The sequence below is a fragment of the Sprattus sprattus genome, assembly GCF_963457725.1.
Source record: "Sprattus sprattus genome assembly, chromosome: 13".
NCBI lineage: Eukaryota > Metazoa > Chordata > Actinopteri > Clupeiformes > Clupeidae > Sprattus > Sprattus sprattus.
This window is the reverse complement of record NC_137911.1, coordinates 15,189,917-15,207,578: the sequence shown is the minus strand read 5'-3', so window position 1 is coordinate 15,207,578 and position 17,662 is coordinate 15,189,917. Positions and strand designations below refer to the sequence as shown.

The 17,662-nt window shown below is 45.1% G+C and overlaps 1 protein-coding gene across 2 annotated transcripts; it reads right to left on the bottom strand.

Moving 5' to 3' along the window:
- Window positions 1–611: 611 nt before the first annotated feature.
- Window positions 612–16,971, bottom strand: kdm1a (lysine (K)-specific demethylase 1a). 2 transcript variants are annotated; one of them, XM_080850697.1, is made up of 22 exons: window positions 16,917–16,971; window positions 16,089–16,122; window positions 15,192–15,476; window positions 14,244–14,412; window positions 13,402–13,535; window positions 12,652–12,730; window positions 12,448–12,540; window positions 12,048–12,154; window positions 11,690–11,771; window positions 11,415–11,509; window positions 10,851–10,868; window positions 10,162–10,304; window positions 9,610–9,700; window positions 9,278–9,412; window positions 7,059–7,132; window positions 6,760–6,871; window positions 6,379–6,511; window positions 5,649–5,836; window positions 3,955–4,069; window positions 3,662–3,789; window positions 2,546–2,692; window positions 612–1,669 (listed from the first exon to the last, which is right to left on the bottom strand). In XM_080850697.1, exons 2-22 carry the CDS (start codon window positions 16,113–16,115, stop codon window positions 1,484–1,486), a joined length of 2,541 nt encoding a protein of 846 aa, XP_080706823.1. In that variant the 5' UTR covers window positions 16,116–16,122; window positions 16,917–16,971; the 3' UTR covers window positions 612–1,483. The 2 variants fall into 2 exon arrangements, with proteins under 2 accessions (XP_080706823.1, XP_080706824.1); XM_080850698.1 differs by lacking the exon at window positions 16,089–16,122 and having other exon boundaries at window positions 16,917–16,929.
- Window positions 16,972–17,662: the final 691 nt, after the last annotated feature.

Below are 17,662 nucleotides of genomic sequence, written 5' to 3'. Positions count from 1 at the left end.
GACTCCCACAGTGCTTTGCAGCTGCCAGAGGTGGCCACAGGGCCCGGGGAGCGGGCCAGCAGGGTCACTGGGAGGTCAACGTGAGGGACTTGGAGGCCCTTGCGAGGGCAGATCAGTGCATCAGACACAACAAGCCCCCTGGGGAAGAGGAACATGAAGTGAATCAGCACTTCTTTGACTGTGACTGTCATTAAGAGACAGAAAAAAAAACTGTGACCCTCCACCACACACACACACACACACACACAATATAACACCATTGCATGGTGTTCCACACAGTTGACCTTACCTCAGCTTGAACTGGTAGTTGCTGCTTCTGGACTAGGTATCTGATCCAATCTTAGTTACTTTCACTAAAGGAATGTTGTCTAAATGTTGATCTGGATGGTTTACTGCCTCCTCTGAAAGGCCTGGAGCAAAAAGCATCAGCAGGAAGCCTGGACATGAATGAGTGTCTGTCATCATATCTGCCATCCCATAACCCCTGGGCTCTGTCTCACCGGGTAACGCCTCACACACAAACCCACACTTGACTTGTTTATTACATCTTTTAATTAACAAATTCTTTCCATAATATAAAAAAATGTTTCACAATGACAACTACAATAAAATAAAATGACAACAACAACCAAGCAGCTGCAAGCAGGCAACACAAAACAATTAATTAGATTCCAATATATTTTGACAAAGTAAAACTATCTGCACTTACTAAGAACATAGGCTATTCTTATTTAATTATCCCGATCACGACACTACATCTAACTCTGCAACATAAGCATTTTGTAGTAGGTTTCACTCCAGAGGAAGATACATACTTTTGGAACATCCACTATAGATCATTATGGAGCAGCTACACATCATTTCAGTACAAAAATAAAGAAAATGTCCATGAAGCAAGTGCTGCTTCCAGTCTGGAGACCATAGTTTAGTCCCTCTTCTGTTTGCCATGGGAAATGACTGTGTGTGTCTGTGTGTGTGTGTGTGTGTGTGTGGTTTTTTGTATACGTTTTAATGCTGCAAAGGACATGGTAAACAGCTGAGTGTGGAGGGGGGTTAAGTAATCTCTCTCCTTGTGGACAGACAGACAGACAGACAGACAGAAAGACACACACACGCACCCACGCAGACAAATCAGGGTCTCTGAGCTAGTGACAAGTGGTCAGCAGACTGCCTTTGAGTTCCTCTTGACCTCCTCAGCTGGTGGACAAGACGTCAGTTAGTGGGGATGGTGGCAGACAGGTCCACCTTTGCACACACACACACACACACAGTTTACACACACTCACTCACAGTTTACACACACACGCCCTCCTACACACACACACACACACACACACACACACACACACACACACAAAGGGAGTCGAATAAATGTACACTGTACAGACATGCAGGCACACACACACACACACACCTCCCCCCATTCTTCATGAATCTCACTGGTGTCCAATGAGGGCATCCAGACGTGGCTAGTGGGAGTGGTTTAGATGCTGGAGGCGGGCTGTGGGTTGGCAGTTGGCGTGGCCTGCCGGGGCATGGTGTACATGGCGCCCAGGAACTGGTCGGCGATGCGGCCAGCCTCCCGTAGGCCACTCAGCAGGGCGCCGTGCACCGTGGCCGGGTAGTTCCTGATGGTGTGCTCGCCCGCAAAGAAGAGACGCGGAACCGGCTACGGAGAGAGAGAGAACAGGGAGGGTTGCATCAGAACATGCATCATGTCACTCACATACAGGCCAACAAACACACACTCACAAATGGCATACATCTAACTTAAAGTTGAGAGAAGATCCCTGTAAAGCAGAAGAGCTAATGAGCATACTGCACAACATACCAGTGGCTAATCCCCAATGAATATGTCTGTGTGTACACACACACACACACACACACACACACACACACTAACAAATTCAGTTAGGTTGGGGGACATCTCCCAGACTAAATACATGCCTCCTTGCTTATTCATGGCTGATTTACAGGCGACACTAATGAACAAATAAACCAGAGGGACATGACTAAACGCCAGCATGCCCCCTTAAGCACAACAGCAACACACACATAAATAAGCTTAGCTTAATTAAGGCTCAAACTCGGCCCCCTCCACTGAAATTTAAAACAAGTCGCGGAGACGCCTCTGCGTGTTTGTGTGGTCTGGAGCGGCAGCATACTTTTGAAAAAGAGGGGCTTTAATGAAGTGGTGCGATGAGGAGCCAAGCCCAATAATGGGATGTCGTGGGATCATTGGTTGCAGACTCAGACAACAGCCTCGCTGGACAGTGAAAAAAGTGTAATGAAAGTCGAGAGGAAAAAACTAAAACAAAGCCAGCCACCAACCAATCTCCAATGGTAAAATGTCTGCTATCACCTCATAAACCAGGCCATCCCATTCCAGATGTTAAAATGCCAGTACGGCAAGAGTGGACACATCCAGTTCATGAGATGGGCCTATGAACAGCCCAATACCCTAATGTCACTGGAATGTATTTGTGTTTGAAAGCCCTAACTTTCTTGTTTCTGAGTGCTGCTGTCGTGGCATGGCGTGTCGTACCTGTGAAGCTCCTGGGATGGCGGGGCCAGGTGTGATTGGCTGGGCCATGAGGTCATAATCGTTGCCAGAGGAACCGGCGGCCACGTACGAGTAGGAGCCGCGAGCCCAGGGGTCAGCACGCCAGCGTGTCACCACCGTCTCTTTAGGCTGCAAGGACAACAGGAACATTCATGAGTCATTTCACACAGACACAGACACACACACACACACACACACACACACACACCCCTTCAGGACGCATTATAAATCAAACTAAAGTATAGAACAATAAAACTAAAATATCAAAGTAACAACACAATGAAGCTGTTCTGTGCCTGATTAAATTAAATGTACTGTTTCCATTCAGGAAACTATAACTTGTGTAGAAAAGCCTGAAAGGCTGTCTCTGGTTATGGGTGAATGTGAGCTTCACTTCCTGTGTGAGCATTAAGCATGATGTACACAAAAGAGCTTGTCAATTATTCACGCAGGTATTAAAGATGCCCAACATATGAGGCGTATTGTCCCATCATCCGTGCAGTATCACTCGGTACCTCTACGTATAGGGGTGCGCCGGCTTACGGCTTACATTACATAAAAATTAGATTCAAAAAGGAAAAAGAGGAAATTACATAATGAAAATAATACAAACAATATAGAGTATCAATTTAAGTAAAACCAATCCAATAATAACAATAATAATAATAGCCACAAGCAGCAATTCACAGGGTCCATATATGTGCAGGCCTTGAGGGCCGTCACTGCTTATTGAAGTATTTACGCAGTCGCAGTGACTTAAGCAGGTTCCAGCCTTAAAACTCTCAGAATTGAGATTCAAAGACTGATGCAAGATGCATCCGGGCAAAAGCATGGTTTGAACCCTGAGCCTTTGGACTGAAAGATGAATGACTTACCACTGAGCTATTGAGCAACTCAGAGTTGAGGTGTGTGTGTGAGCAAACAAAATACCAAGCATTTTTAAGGCGAAGAGTGGGGATACAGCAGAATCATGGCTTCTAAATAGGATCAGCATCTGGACGTAAAATAGACTGCCTCATGGCAAATCTCATGGCAGAAGTATACAAGGTTGTACGCACTTGTAGTGAAGGTTTTTCTAAACTAAACTTGTTGACCCACCTGAGGGACGGCGCTGCTGCCGAAGATGCCCTTGAGGATGGCGAGGCAACGGCCCACGATCACATCATCACTGATGTTCTCCATGATCCCCGCCGCTTCACCCGCCATCAGCGCCAGGAGGATGGGAGCTGGGATGGGACAAAAAAAAAAAGAGAAGAGATCAGGCCCGTGATGGAGAACACTGGCACACACACACACACACACACAGACACACACACACACACACAATAAATCCCACAATGCATTTTACTCCCCTCTGAAACACTGTGCCAGTCGCCAAAGACAGGGCTCACCTTTGTAGAGGTTCCAGAAGAGGAAGAGCTCTCCTCGGCTGGCTGTGGTGCTTCCTACGTGGCCAAAGAGGTTCACGCTGGGGTCCCAGAACACCCGGTCAAAGCACAGCACCACCTAGTGGAATGGAGCAAACAATAAATACCACATCACCATTCTTGCCCATGAAACAATTCACATCCTCTTCATTCAAAAGGTTAACAGATATTTCATTCATTTTAGCGGAGGAGTGGAGTAATGAGTTATGACTCATAACAACAAATGTGTTTGTGTTAAATATCTCCATTTGAAGGGAGGTTTGTCTGGTGAGGTAAACAAATTCAGAGGGTGCATTAAATCCTGCCCTGAGGTTAAGAGGTGGGGGGTGAAATATGCTGCTAAAAGCTTCATCTTTCCACTTAGTCTATTTTAAAACTCTCTACTTAGCATCTTAACAGCCATGGCAGACCAACACCAGCTGGTTTCAATACTGAGCAGTGTGTGGCGAAGCAGACACGCTCACGGCTGATGCTGACTGCCCTCTGGTGGTGAAAGTCCAGAATGGCAGCAGGGTTGCATAATACTGCAGCATTTTTCTGCAGCATCTAAATTAGAGCGATGAAGAACTGCAGAGGGTGATGCACTCCAAACCATCATGAGGGAAGGGGAGAGGAGGGGCGTGTGTGTGTGTGTGTGGGGGGGGAGCAGGGCTGTGTGGGTTTGGGTCAGATTTGACCAAACCAAAAACAGACGAACACACACCAACACGCTATGGCAACAGCACCACTGACTCCCGGTAGAGAGAGCTTATAAGTGTTGTCCACACGGTGTTCACAGGTGACTTTGCCCTGGCTGATGTTGTGACGTCTGGCCATCCAGCCTACAGATATGTGCAGGCTCTCTGCCCCTTTAACGGGCACGTCAGAAATCTGTGTGTGTGTGTGTGTGTGTGTGTGTTTGTGTGTGTGTGTGTGTAGGGGGGTCTCTGAGTGTGTGGTTTGGTCTGATTTGACCTGCATGTGGTAGTCATGCGGACACAGTGTTTGTTTCAGCTGGTGTGTTTGTTGGGTGTCTGCACTCATGGGGTTGTTAACGTTCATGCCTGTCTTGGTTGGCATTAAATGGAGTGCTAGGAAGGAAAGAAGGAAACTGCTCCATCACAGCATGGCACTTCCTGAGATTAAGAGTGTCTCACAGCAACACAGAAAAAGCCTGTTCAGTAGAGTTGGTTAAGGACTAGGGGGTAGGAGATGAATTTAGTATGCTAGTAGTGCAACACTGTGTACTATGTTAACGTGGTGTGTGAGTGTGTTTAATAATGTAGCTTGGTGTTGTAGTCTGTGTGGCGTTAACCTTGTTGAGGGCGCCGATGCCCATCCTTGGTGGGTGTCTGTTGAACGTAAGTAGTGTGTTGAGTGTGTGTAGTATGTGCCTTGTGTGTATGCTGAATGTGTACCTTGTATGCGTCAAGTCTGTAAAGTTTGAACCTTTTGACAATGCCCATCCTTTGTGAGTATTTGTAGTTGTGTACCTTGTAGCTGTGTGTTGAACGTTAGTAGTGTGTACCTTGTGTCTTGAGTGTGTGTAGTATGTACTATGTGCGTGAGAGAGTTGGTGTGCAAGTGAGTGAGTGAGTGAGTGTACTGTGTTCCTTGTGTGTGTGTGTGTGTGTGTGTGTGTGTGTGTGTGTGTGTGTGTGTGTGTGTGTAGTGTGTACCTTGTTGAGGTTGCCGAAGCCCATCCTCTGGATGGCGGCGGTCTTCCACTCAGGCAGCGGTGGCACAAACTGCACGGCGGGCGGCTGCTGCTTTAGGACGCCCAGCGGGAGCGTGCACAACACCGCGTCACACTTGTAGATGAAAGTCTGAGTGGTGGAGCGCGTGTTCACTGCGATCACCTCACACCCTACACACACACACACACACACACACACACACGGTTTAAATATGACCCAAAACTTAGGCAAGCAGAGTCTCTACTAGCTCAAGTGCCCCAGCTGGGACTGATGTGTAGATGTCGGAGAGAGACACTGGCTATGTGGAGAACATAACCCAGGTGGCCCATAGCATGGGGGCATGTCAGCTCAGCATTCTTCTGTCTGAATGTTGGACCAGTGGATGATGATGGAGAGTCAAATCAAAAGGGCCTGTGATGAATGTGATCCTCATGGTGATCCCAGACTGGCACACACACACACACACACACACACACACACACACACACACACACACACACACGGGCTGTGATATCGTGCAGCATAAAACATGCAGCTTAGATCGTAAATTACTCTGTGTGTGTGTGTGTGTGTGTGTGTGTGTGTGTGTGTGTGTGTGTGTGTGAACTATAAAAACCTCTGCAACAATTTTACGGACCAGGCATGATAATCCCTTGGTATGCTCAGTGTCTCAACCGCGCACAGACACACAGACTCCTGAAGCTGAACTCACCTGAGGCGGTGTAGCGGACCTGTCGCACTGCTGTGTTGAGTTTGATGTCCAGGCCTTCAGCCAGAGCCACGGGGACACACGAGTAACCGTTACGCACCGTCAGGTGACTCCCCGTAAACTCAAAGTCATCATCCTGAGAGATAGAAAGAGAGAGAGAGAGAGAGATGAGGATTTACATACTCAATCCAAATTACAACATTTGTGACGATTGATCATTTGCAAGGGCAGAATTAAGGACAAAAGTCTTTACTGAACAGAACTAAGGGCTCATCTTACTGAGAAAGATCACTAAACCTTAAAACCTTAGTGATAGTGATAGAGCCTGAATGTGGGACCGGTGGCCTAGTGTGGGAGAGGAGGGGCAGAGGGGGAGGGCAGTACCTGGTCCCAGTGTTTGAGCGACAGGGTGGAGAGGGGTGTGGCATTGGCAAACTCCAGGTTGGCAAAGTGCCAGTCAAGGATCTGCCGGTCTCGAGATGACAGGTACACGTCACTGCAACGACATGGCGGAGGTACACACACATTAACACACATAACACCTTGTGGGAAGAACTCAACTGGTGGGGTACTACTACTACTATAGTACCATGAATAATACTGTTAATAATTCATTATAGTACTACTATTGTGTGTGTGTGTGTGTGTGTGTGTGTGTGTGTGTGTGTGTGTGCTGTTCACACCTTGGGGGGTTGGCCTCCAGCTCCTGAAGTCTCTCCTCCAGTTTCTCCTGCATCTCTGCTAGCTCGTCATACTCCTGCAGGGAGAGACAAACATGGCGTCAAGGCGTAGATCACCCCCGCGCACAGTACACATTCTCTCCTGCAGGTCCACAGGCTAGGCAAAGCAGATGCAGAATGCTTCTTTTTTCAATTACTACACACTATGGTAATCATGTTAGGAACCACACACACTCTCACACACACACACACACACAACAAAAAAACAACAGATTTGTGAAATCTAATGTCCCATCACTCTTCAGAGAAACTGTGTGTCGTGGTGGTGGTGGGGGGGGGGGGCTTATGAAGTTCCAGGAGATGACATTCCAGCCCCCCCCGGATGAGAGAAAGAAAGACGGAAAGAAAAAGAGACAGGCTTCTGACTGACTATCCTAATACTTTCAAGAGCCAAGCACAGACGGAGATCCCTCTATTATGGCCATTGTAAAAAAGGCTGAAGAGGGGAAATTGTGACAAAGAATGCCTTTACTTAATTGCTTCCAAAATGATGATCCTAACAACATAAGTGCTCCTAATGGATCTCAAACGCAGCTGGAAGGACTGCGTGGGAGATGGTGTGTTTCCAAATGTGTGTTTGTGTTTTTTTTTTTTCTTGCACTGGATCTCTGTTTTTAAATCAATTACATTTGTGGGAAATGGACTAGGAGGCGCAATGGTATAAATAGCAGCACGTTAACTTGGCTTAGTACTCCATTAATAATAATGGCGCTGCTCGAAGGCAAATCTGTGAAAAATAAAAGACTCCAGCGAAAATAACTCTGACAGAGGTGGATGAGTCCTTCTCACTGTAAAGGATGGCAAAAAACGGTGTGTGTGTGTGCTCGCGCCATGAGACGGTGAGGAACGGATGAATCCCCCTTAACTACACTGCGATAGCACTGCACGTTGAGATAGAGGGCATGGTAACACAGCAGGCTCTGATCACTTTAGATCAGGGGTCTTCAACGTTTTTCAGGCCAGGGACCCCCAAACTGATGGCGAGATGAGCAGGGACCCCCTACTATATAAATTGCCTAAAATTTTGTTTATAATATACTGGGCCTAGTGCCAAATAAACATAGCTACCCTGTTATTGTGTATTCAATACTAAGCTATTCAAATAATACAAAGGTTAATATATTCATTAACATTTGTATGTTTTAACATTGAATTTAACCTAACATTTTTGAACAACGAATTTAACTTAACATTTTTTAACATTGAATTTAATTTAACATTTAACAACATGAAAGGTACAGGGTGGCCGTGCCACTGACATTTATTAACATACATCTTGCAAACAACTCTGAGCTAACAATATATAACAACTTATTTTTCAGTTACAATTATTTTTCAGTTATAATTATTTTTCAGTTACAATTAACGTTTTTTGACCTTGTACAGTGTTAGTACATTTTTTTTTTTTTTTTAAATCTAAGCAAAAAAAATGTCAACTTAACAATTTATAGGTACAAACAAGACCAGCTATGGAGTTTGGTCCGCCATCTTTTATTTTTGATCTTCGCGCTATTAAGACTTGAGCAGAAACGCGATCTGATTGGCTAGTGCCTGTGCTGTCGTATTTGCATGAAAGGTGCTGTGAGTGAACCGGTGCCCAGCTTGAGAGAGCTCCTGTGGGTAGCTGAATGTGTCGATTGGACTGAAAGATAACGTCTTCTGGATCAATTTATACGTTCGCTACAATATTTTGGATTTATGTTAATGTAAATTCAAAGGGAATAAATACAATTCTGATTCGGAAGACATTTAAATTTGTGGGGAAAAAAATTGGTTGAATTTTTTTTTTTTTTTTTTTTTTTAGAAATATTAAAAAAAATTGTCTTATCAACCAAAGATTTCGCGACCCCCCTGCAGTACCTCCGCGGACCCCCTGTTGAAGACCCCTGCTTTAGATCAAAGAGTCTTCTCTAAGGGAGGGTTGATCGGTTCATATCCAAACACTTCTTGCTGCTTTGAGTGCATCCTTTAACTGCCACACCACCTGAACAATTCTTGTGAGCTTGATGCAAAAGCCAGTATTAATAAGTCATTATAACATTATAATTATCAGTCATCATAACATGAATAGGTCACAGAGCACTGTAAGTATGAGTGTGAGTGTGAGATGAGCCCTGAACTGATGCCGCTGAATGGTGGCGCTGTGGCAGCTTCGGTCTCACCTTGCAGAGGGCGGTGAGATCTCGGTGTTTACTCTTGACCAGGAACTCTGCGGTGATGTCTCTGGGAGGCTTCACCTCGCTGGCCTCCTTATACTGCTGGTGAAGCTCCTTCACACGCTCCTTAGTGGCAGACATCTGACAGACAGACAGACAGAGAGAGAAAGAAATGGAGGGATGGAGGGAGAGGGAGAAAGACAGAGAGGTTGAGGCCAAGATCAAGCCATCAGCATTCCACAGAGAATAACTAAAGACTCTGCTCATCTTGACCCTTATTTTATCATGGTAAACCAAAGGGAAAATAAAAGGTAGTTTAACTACTAAAGTCAAGGCACCTTGTTGAGCAGCTCCTTGAGTTCTTCTTGAGTCTTCACGATTTTTTTCCAGTGTTCAATCTGTTCATCCTTCACATGCTTCTCTTGTAACCTAAACAAACACACACACACACACACACACACACACACACACACACACAGAGAGAGAGAGAGAGAGTGTTAGTCTGCTGAATCAGAAACACTACTGCTGAGCAGATTACGTAGACATGAAGAATAACAGAGTAGAAGGAGTCAAGGAATAGAGCAGAATAGGATTGAGATTTAGAAATGTAAAGACCATTATGTTCTAGGAGGTCAGAACTGCATACAGGAAAGGTATAAATAATGTAAATGAGTAGAGTAAGGTTGAGAGAAAACTGGATGTGAAGTGTGAAGAACAGAATACAGTAGACTTGGAGTTTGGTGTGTAGAATTGAGCAGTGGAGAGATTACGATAGAACAGCGTGAATAGAAAAGAGGTGGAATAGAAATACGGTGAATAGAATACAGTAGAATAGTGTGGAGTTGAGGAGAAAGTGACTTCAGAAAGGCCTCTGCAGGCCTTACACTCACTGAATGACCACCTCCAGGGCCTGGCCCAGAGATACTGGCTTGTTGTTGAGGAAGTTAAAATCCAGCTGGTGGCTGAGGAAGGAGGTGGCCTCCAGCAGCCTGTTAAACTCCTGCTCCACCATCTCATCCTTCTCCTTGGGCACCTGGAGTCAAACGCAAGGGTCAAAATCAGAAAGAGAGAAAACACATGTGTAGGACTGATTGTAATTTTAATCATCTGTCTACTCTCTAGAACATTCCATCAGGCCTCCCTACTTCCAGGATGACGTCATTCTCACATATCAAACATACATCATCAGGGGTTAGTTTTGGTCTTCAGGTTTTCACTGCAGTTATTACACTGATGTGAACACACAGGCCACATACATACAATGGTAGCGCTTTAATCCACCCATAGGGCAGGCACACAACAGGAACAATTCTGAAGCCTCTGGACCTCCCCAACACATTTCTCCCTGAACTGTGCTAACCAAAGTACCTACATGTATCAGGGAGGTACATTATATAAGAGTAGGAGAAGAAGAAGAAGTAGTAGTAGTAGTAGTAGTAGTAGTAGTAGTAGTGTATATCAAATGTAATGATGAATCTCAGATACTGAGTCTGGTTTTTAATAGTGTGTGTCTGTCCATCTAAGTAAAAAATGTAATAAAAGAGGAAGTAGCTGATGTATTCAGTTAAGTAGTACTTACACTGGTGCAGCGCTCCCCCTTGAAAAAGAGGGGAGACAGAGAACGAGAGAATTACAACACAGTAATGACAGTCGCATGATGGGGGTTCAAAGGTCAAAGGTTAAAAGGTCAGGCACACATTGACACCATTGAGGTTTCGCCATGCTACCGGGTGATGAATAATACTGCACAGAGGAAAAGGGATGTGCACACCTCAGTATGAAACAGACTAGGAAAGGGTCATCAACTGATACTGAGATCCATCATGGACTGCACTGAACACACACAAAATATTTACAGACATTCTCAAGCACTACAGTACGGTGGCTGTTGATGACAGAGTCAACACTGCATGCTTGAAGCATGAGGTTTCTGTGAAGTGTGCTTTAAAACTGAGACTTATAACATACAACATGAAATGTAGAGGAGAGATAAGAAATGAAGAATTCAACGAGAGACACTTTCAATGCAACAGCCACATTCACCACTTGGGCTAGTCCACCAGCAGTACTATCAACAACTAGCACAGGCCAAGAGGATGACAGATCTACAAACACGCACAGACTCAGACACAGCCATACTTACTGCTTGGCCGTTAGCCTCGTAGAGAGGGCACTTCTGTTTGATCTTGGCCAGCTCCATGTTGACCTGCTTGCTGACCACAGCCATGGGGTTTCCACCTGCGCAATGCCAGAGTGTAAGTGAACACCAAATGTTAGACCAGCAAGGTTGGCAGGAAAAGGATGATCTACATGGGGAATAGCACCCTCTGGTGGGGAACATTTACAGTGGCAGGCAAAATCTCTTGAGGTGAGTAGTGATCAAATGACCCGCATCATGTTGCCATGGCGGTTCCTTACCCAGCCCAGTCACCACCATGGCACCGAGGTCCGCCACATAGTTCCCCTTACGGAACGTGGCTACTCTCCCGCCAACACGGTCCTGCCAAAGAGAAAATCCAGGTAGCAAATTTAGCCGGATTTTTTACGGATCCCAATCTTCTCTTGCTCTTTTCACCCATTTTTACTCCCACAGAACAAACACAGCAAGCTCATGATTCACAAAACCAACTGAAAGACAACCCATAATAACCCATTATAGCCCAAATAGGAGTCTGATGTACTCCTTGCAAAACAAACTCAAACAGACATTTCGACCACAAACCATAATGGTGTGTTAAAAACTAATATGCCTGTGCCATGTTTGAGCTCCACCTACCCTGGACTCAAGCACAGTCACGTCCATGCCGAAGCTCTGCAGCTGGCGGGCAGCGGCCAGACCAGACACCCCTCCACCGATGATGATCACCTTGCCTGTCTTCTTAGCTGTGCAGGGATGCAGGGCGTTAAACAAGCACATTTCCAAACCATTGCTATTACTGATCAACTCTCCATGTCTTATGGTTCTACTGCTAGTTTACTTCCTTACATATATAAATATAGATAGGCAACATTTCACAAACAATATCCATGCTTTATTATCAAATCTTATCAAACATTTGTGTGGGCAAAATTGTCCATACAAATTCCGGAGACTTCCTTGACCATGGGAACACTAGTTAAGGAGTTACTATTTTCTAATGACGCTATTGTTTACAAAGACTCCACGTGCTACTCACTTGGCAGGGGCTTTACTCGCTTGTAGATGCCAAAGTTGATAAGGCCTTGCCGTTCCAGGTAACTGTGTATCCTGTGGACCAGGACGGTGTCACCTGAGGACAGACAGAGAGAAAGAAGGCTGAGAGCGTGGAAACAGCCTCGCTACAAAAGACGCACCTAGCGCTTGCACAGAGACGGATGAAAAAGCAATCAGGGCTACTCACTGTTGTAGGGAGCTTCCAGCTGCTGAGCGGTGGCCTCGAAGGTCAGCTGGATTTTGGGGTTATCCAGCCACAGTTGGAGCTGCACCGGGGGAGACAGAGACAGAGACGTCACACACCGTCCAAAATCACCAAGGAGATTAAACACAATCCTAAAATCTGACACCCGCAAATAGGTCTGCTATTCCCGGAGCTCTCTGAGCTCTCTGCTTTCATTTATCTATCCACGTATGTATTTAGCAACATATCTGACTGAGAAGAAGCAGAGCTAACTAAGCTTCAAGCTAAGCATGATAAAGAGAAACAACAATCAATGGTCCACCTTGTTACCACAACATGGCACCTTTATTGTTTAAGTTATACACAAATGATGTTAAACTCCTCATGCTATTAGTTGGAGGCTTCCCACAATGGCCAAACCTCTCACTGCCACATGCAAGTGCTTACACCCAGCAACCTAGCCTAAGTATTATAACAACAGGGTGCACAACAACCATTATATTAATACTTTAATAATATTAAAATAATAATTGCCGTGAAACTACCATGCAAATCATTAACATAATAAATTCACCAAAAATGTACCAAAGTCTCAACATTGTTTTCTACCAGCCGTTTCAATTTCATCTAGCTTCCAAACTAAAAAAAAACCTCCTATGCTCTTAGACAAGCCCACCCAAACCTTTTTTGACCTTGGGAAACACCCCAGTACAGGCACAGGGTAGCCAAGGCCCTGTGTGGTTGGAAGCATACCGTGCGGTTGCGGATGTAAAGGAAGACCTTCTGTGTCTGCTGCGGCCCACTGATGATGTCTGGGAAGCAAGCGGCCTCCTGGGAGGTCATGCGGTCATGGGGGAGGCGGCTTTGGAAGGCCGCGCCCTCCAAACCTGAAGGATAGAGGGAGACAAGAGGCAGAGATGAAGAAATATATAGAGAGTACAGAGAGAACGAGGGAGAGACAGAAAGAATGAAAGACATAAAGAAAGAAAGAGAGATAGTTTTAAGTTGAGAGGGGGTGGGGTCAATGACTTATGCTGTAGCAGTGATAACAGCTGTTGTTTTAGAAGAACTGAAGGCTGAGTCCTGACTGCCACACAGACGCTAGCCTAACACCACCAAGACAGAAGACCAGATAAAGAGCTACCGCATCAGGAACTGGCAGGCACACAAGGAAGACAGCCCACACAGCACAGCGCCCAAACAGTTGTACAACAACTGTAGGACTGTACTGCGACAGCTGCAACTTTTCAGATGCAGCTACACACATTACATTTATGTGACTTAAGTCACTCAACGTAAACAGGAGAAAAGTATAGTTTTGAGGACACTGACAGATTCCAAATTCCTCTGCACATTGTTCCGTCATGGCAAGAACAGCACAGCACAAGTTAAAGTAAAAAAAAAAAAATCACAGCAGCCATTAATAAAAAAAAAAAAGGGTGTCACAGATAAACACAGCAGAGCTGCAAAAGCAAGCAGACTTGCAACATTGCTACATTGAGAGGAGGTTTGCCGTTTTATGACTGAAGACAGACAGAGAGACCAGATGACCAGAACCAGACAGAGAGACCAGAACCAGATGTCGCTCTCCTCACCTGATGGCTCCTCGGGCTCACTGTCGTTCTCCTCCTCCACGACAGGAGCGGGGGGCGGGATGACCTGTTTGCGCTCCTTCTCTGCCTTGGCATTCCTCTCCTCCTCCGAGTAATACTCGTCCTCGGAGAGGTTTGCCAGGCTCTCGTCCATCTCGCGATATTCCACCTGCTATAGGAGGCACAATAAAAGCACCATTAAAATTTTGTTCCGGACCAGCTGAAAGAATAGACAAAACAAGAGAGAGGATTTCCCTGGCAGTTTTTTTTGCACTAACCAGCAAACCTTTAAAATATTCAAATGTAAAGCAACTTGTACTTTTAATTTATTAACCAGGTACTTGTACTTGAGTCAGTTTTACTTTTACTTGAGTATAGATTCTCAGTTCTCAACTAACCACTGGTTAATACACCTTCTACAACATGAATGACAATGGATTTTATTTCAAAATGACCATTTGGGCTCGCTCTAGGAAAATACAAGAATTCCGACCCTGGGACAGAGTTACCACATGATAAAGGTGATATATCAGAGGTCACTTGTCACGTGTCAGTGGCCCTAGCGGTCTTCCACAGTCACAGAACCACATGGATAACGATAGAAGACTTTCTTGTTTGGCATGTTTCAATACATCCTTTATGACCACCATGATGATAGGGTTTTACTTTTATCCCGGGTTTCAGTGTCTGCGAGTGTGTGTGTGTGTGTGTGTGTGTGTGTGTGTGTGTGTGTGTGTGTGTGTTATACAGCCATGGTTGTGTGTGTGTGGGGGGGGGGGGAGAGAAAAAAGGAGATATTAGATGGTAACTTTGTCTTTCTTAGTTTTGATGTGTCCATCACCTTTTATAACAAGAAGAATGATGTATTCTATCTTGGATGTCAGTGTCTGTGATAAAGACAGGAAGATCCTCCCTCTGCGTAAGTGCGAAGTGAGTAAATAAGATGCTTACTTTCGCTTTCTTGCGGCGGCTGGTCCTCCTGGCCTCTTGGTCCTGGTTCCCAGCTCCAGCTGGATGAGGCATAGGGGGCCCGCCAGGCTCCCCACTGGGTGAAGCCCGCTCCTTCTTCTTCACGTCTGAGATGCCCGGCACGGAGGAGGCAGTGGCTCCTGTCTGAGCGACCCCCTGGGCCTCTGAGGCGCCCTCGCCTCCAGCCGCCATGTTGGAGGCGGATGCAGAGGAGCCTGGGTCAGACTTCTTACTGGACAGCATCATGGAGGACGATGCAGGCCTCTCCTGAGAAAAATAAATACATTTTGAGGTTCTACTATGTGATCCATATCCTAGGTTGTGTTCAATGATCTCAAAATGTCAACTTCACTTCCATTGGGCGCTAGGAGTTAACATTTCACATTTGAGAGGGGAGGTGCACCAGTCTTCTCACCTCTATATTTTCCAGTCATTGAAGTGACAATCATGAGCATGAACAGTGTTTTTTTGTACTATTTAATATTCAATTATAACAACATTTCAACCTCAATGTGATCGGGATGAATGTATATGAACGACAACCGTTTTAGACACGACCTCCTATTATTTGGCTGCCTCCATACGAACGACTAACCAAGTGTCACTCTGATACCTCAGCCTCATTCAGTCATTTGAAGGTGTTGGCCTGGTGTTAAACGGCGTCGCCAGGTCACAGTTCAGTATTAGGCCTTCTTTAAAAATACAATCCACAAAAAAGTGGCCTAAAGGTCGTTAATGACAGCATAACAGGCCCTAATTCCAGCTAGCATAACTTGCTAGCCCTCAACCATTCACGGATATGCGGACGCGTTGGAGGATGTGCATAATGATGACAAACTGATGATAACTGCACAGTACAATAACCATGTTTTGTTTTACCCATTTGTCCGTCCGGGTAATATCCATTCAATCACTAAGAAATAAAGACAGAATCACAAACATGGTAATGAGAACAAAACACAGGCCCGGTGAGGGGTGACAGCAGGTAAGTTAGCCAGCTCGCAAGGCAAGTTTACTTTAGATGTCTAAACGAGAGTTATCCAACTAACAACTTGTATGCCAATGTTAACGTTAGCCAACGTTACATTGGCAAACTATCGTGATTTACTACTACTCACTGGCTAAGCTCTACTCTACATTTAATACCTGGCAGTAAGTTCTGATCACAAGCGGCGTAAAGTGAAAAATAAAAACATTACAATTTCTATTGTGAAACGAGACTGGGTTGTTTCATTGCTTTCATCAGACAACATGTCTTACGCTAGCTTACTAGCTAGCTAGACACCTTGCTGTGTTACTAGCTGGCTATCTAGGTGATGTAGGCTGAATCGGGGCTCATAAGCTAGAAACAAAAAAAATGAATGAGACACAAGTATAATTCGAATATTACATGCTGAAACGCAATCTGGTCTGCAGTTAATTGCATAGGACTACAATGGTTACAAGGAAAACATACCTAGCTACCATTAGCAAACAAATGCTGTGTGGTGGACCGCGGTCGATAGCTAGCTAGAGATGCAAAGCTCCCCGGCATGCTTTGTTGTGGACTGGCTAACTGTTAGCTAGCTATACATTGCTATTTAGATAACATATTCCCCAGCAAACAATACAATATATACTTCACGTACAAACACACACACACGGTTTCTACACAGAGCGACTTCATATTTTACAAGCTTTTTTTCAAAGTAACGGTATTATGTTTACCTCTTGCTGGTCCGCACCGATCTGCACAAAGGAAACAACGACTCGTCCGACACGGACCGGTTAACCAATGAAATCTCACTATTCCTTGGGAGACAAGGGTAAATCTATTGGCTAACGATACTGTCCATCAACACAACGCCAAAATTGCGTAATGGTGAGTTTGATAACATTGTTACAGCTTATTGTAATGACACACACATTTTGTGATAACCCTGTCAACCCAGTGTGGTTATCACATTCTAGGTACAACTTGCATGAAAATATATGAAAAGCCTGCAGTTGATATTGCACAAAACAGTCTTGATTAATTTAACCAGGCCATGAGTTTGTTTATTTATTTCTTCAATTACCGTGTAACTACACCAATTAGCTGTGTCTAAGATCGTCTACGACCCAGGGCAGCAAAATGTCACGTTATGTTGCCGGGTAATACTCAAAGTGTGCAATTTAGGAACGCGGCAGATGCGATGACTTTTGACGTCAACACGAACACGATCAGGCAGGAAGTGCGGGTCAGTAGCCTAATAAAGACACTCAACAGGTAAGTCAGGGAGGTGTATGGCTACACCCTCGTATCTCGTTGTATGAGTCTGAAATCGCTTTTAATCGAGGGACATCGCTAAACAGAGAGCAATACATCCTCAGAGGTAAGTTTGTTCGGGTATTGGCAGTAAGTGACTTATGATGCCCTGAACTTTCAGACACTAACTCGAGAAAAGTTGTAAAACCGAATTCCTAGGCTATTG

Bases quoted from the DNA above. Each gene is read 5' to 3' on its own strand.
- kdm1a (XM_080850697.1), bottom strand. From the start codon at position 16,115: ATGGATATTACCCGGACGGACAAATGG. The intron at 11,510-11,689 runs GTAAGGAACCGC...GGCATTGCGCAG, and splicing joins CATGGTGGTGACTGGGCTGG to GTGGAAACCCCATGGCTGTG. The intron at 4,070-5,648 runs GTACACACTACA...CCATTCCACTAG, and splicing joins GCTTCGGCAACCTCAACAAG to GTGGTGCTGTGCTTTGACCG.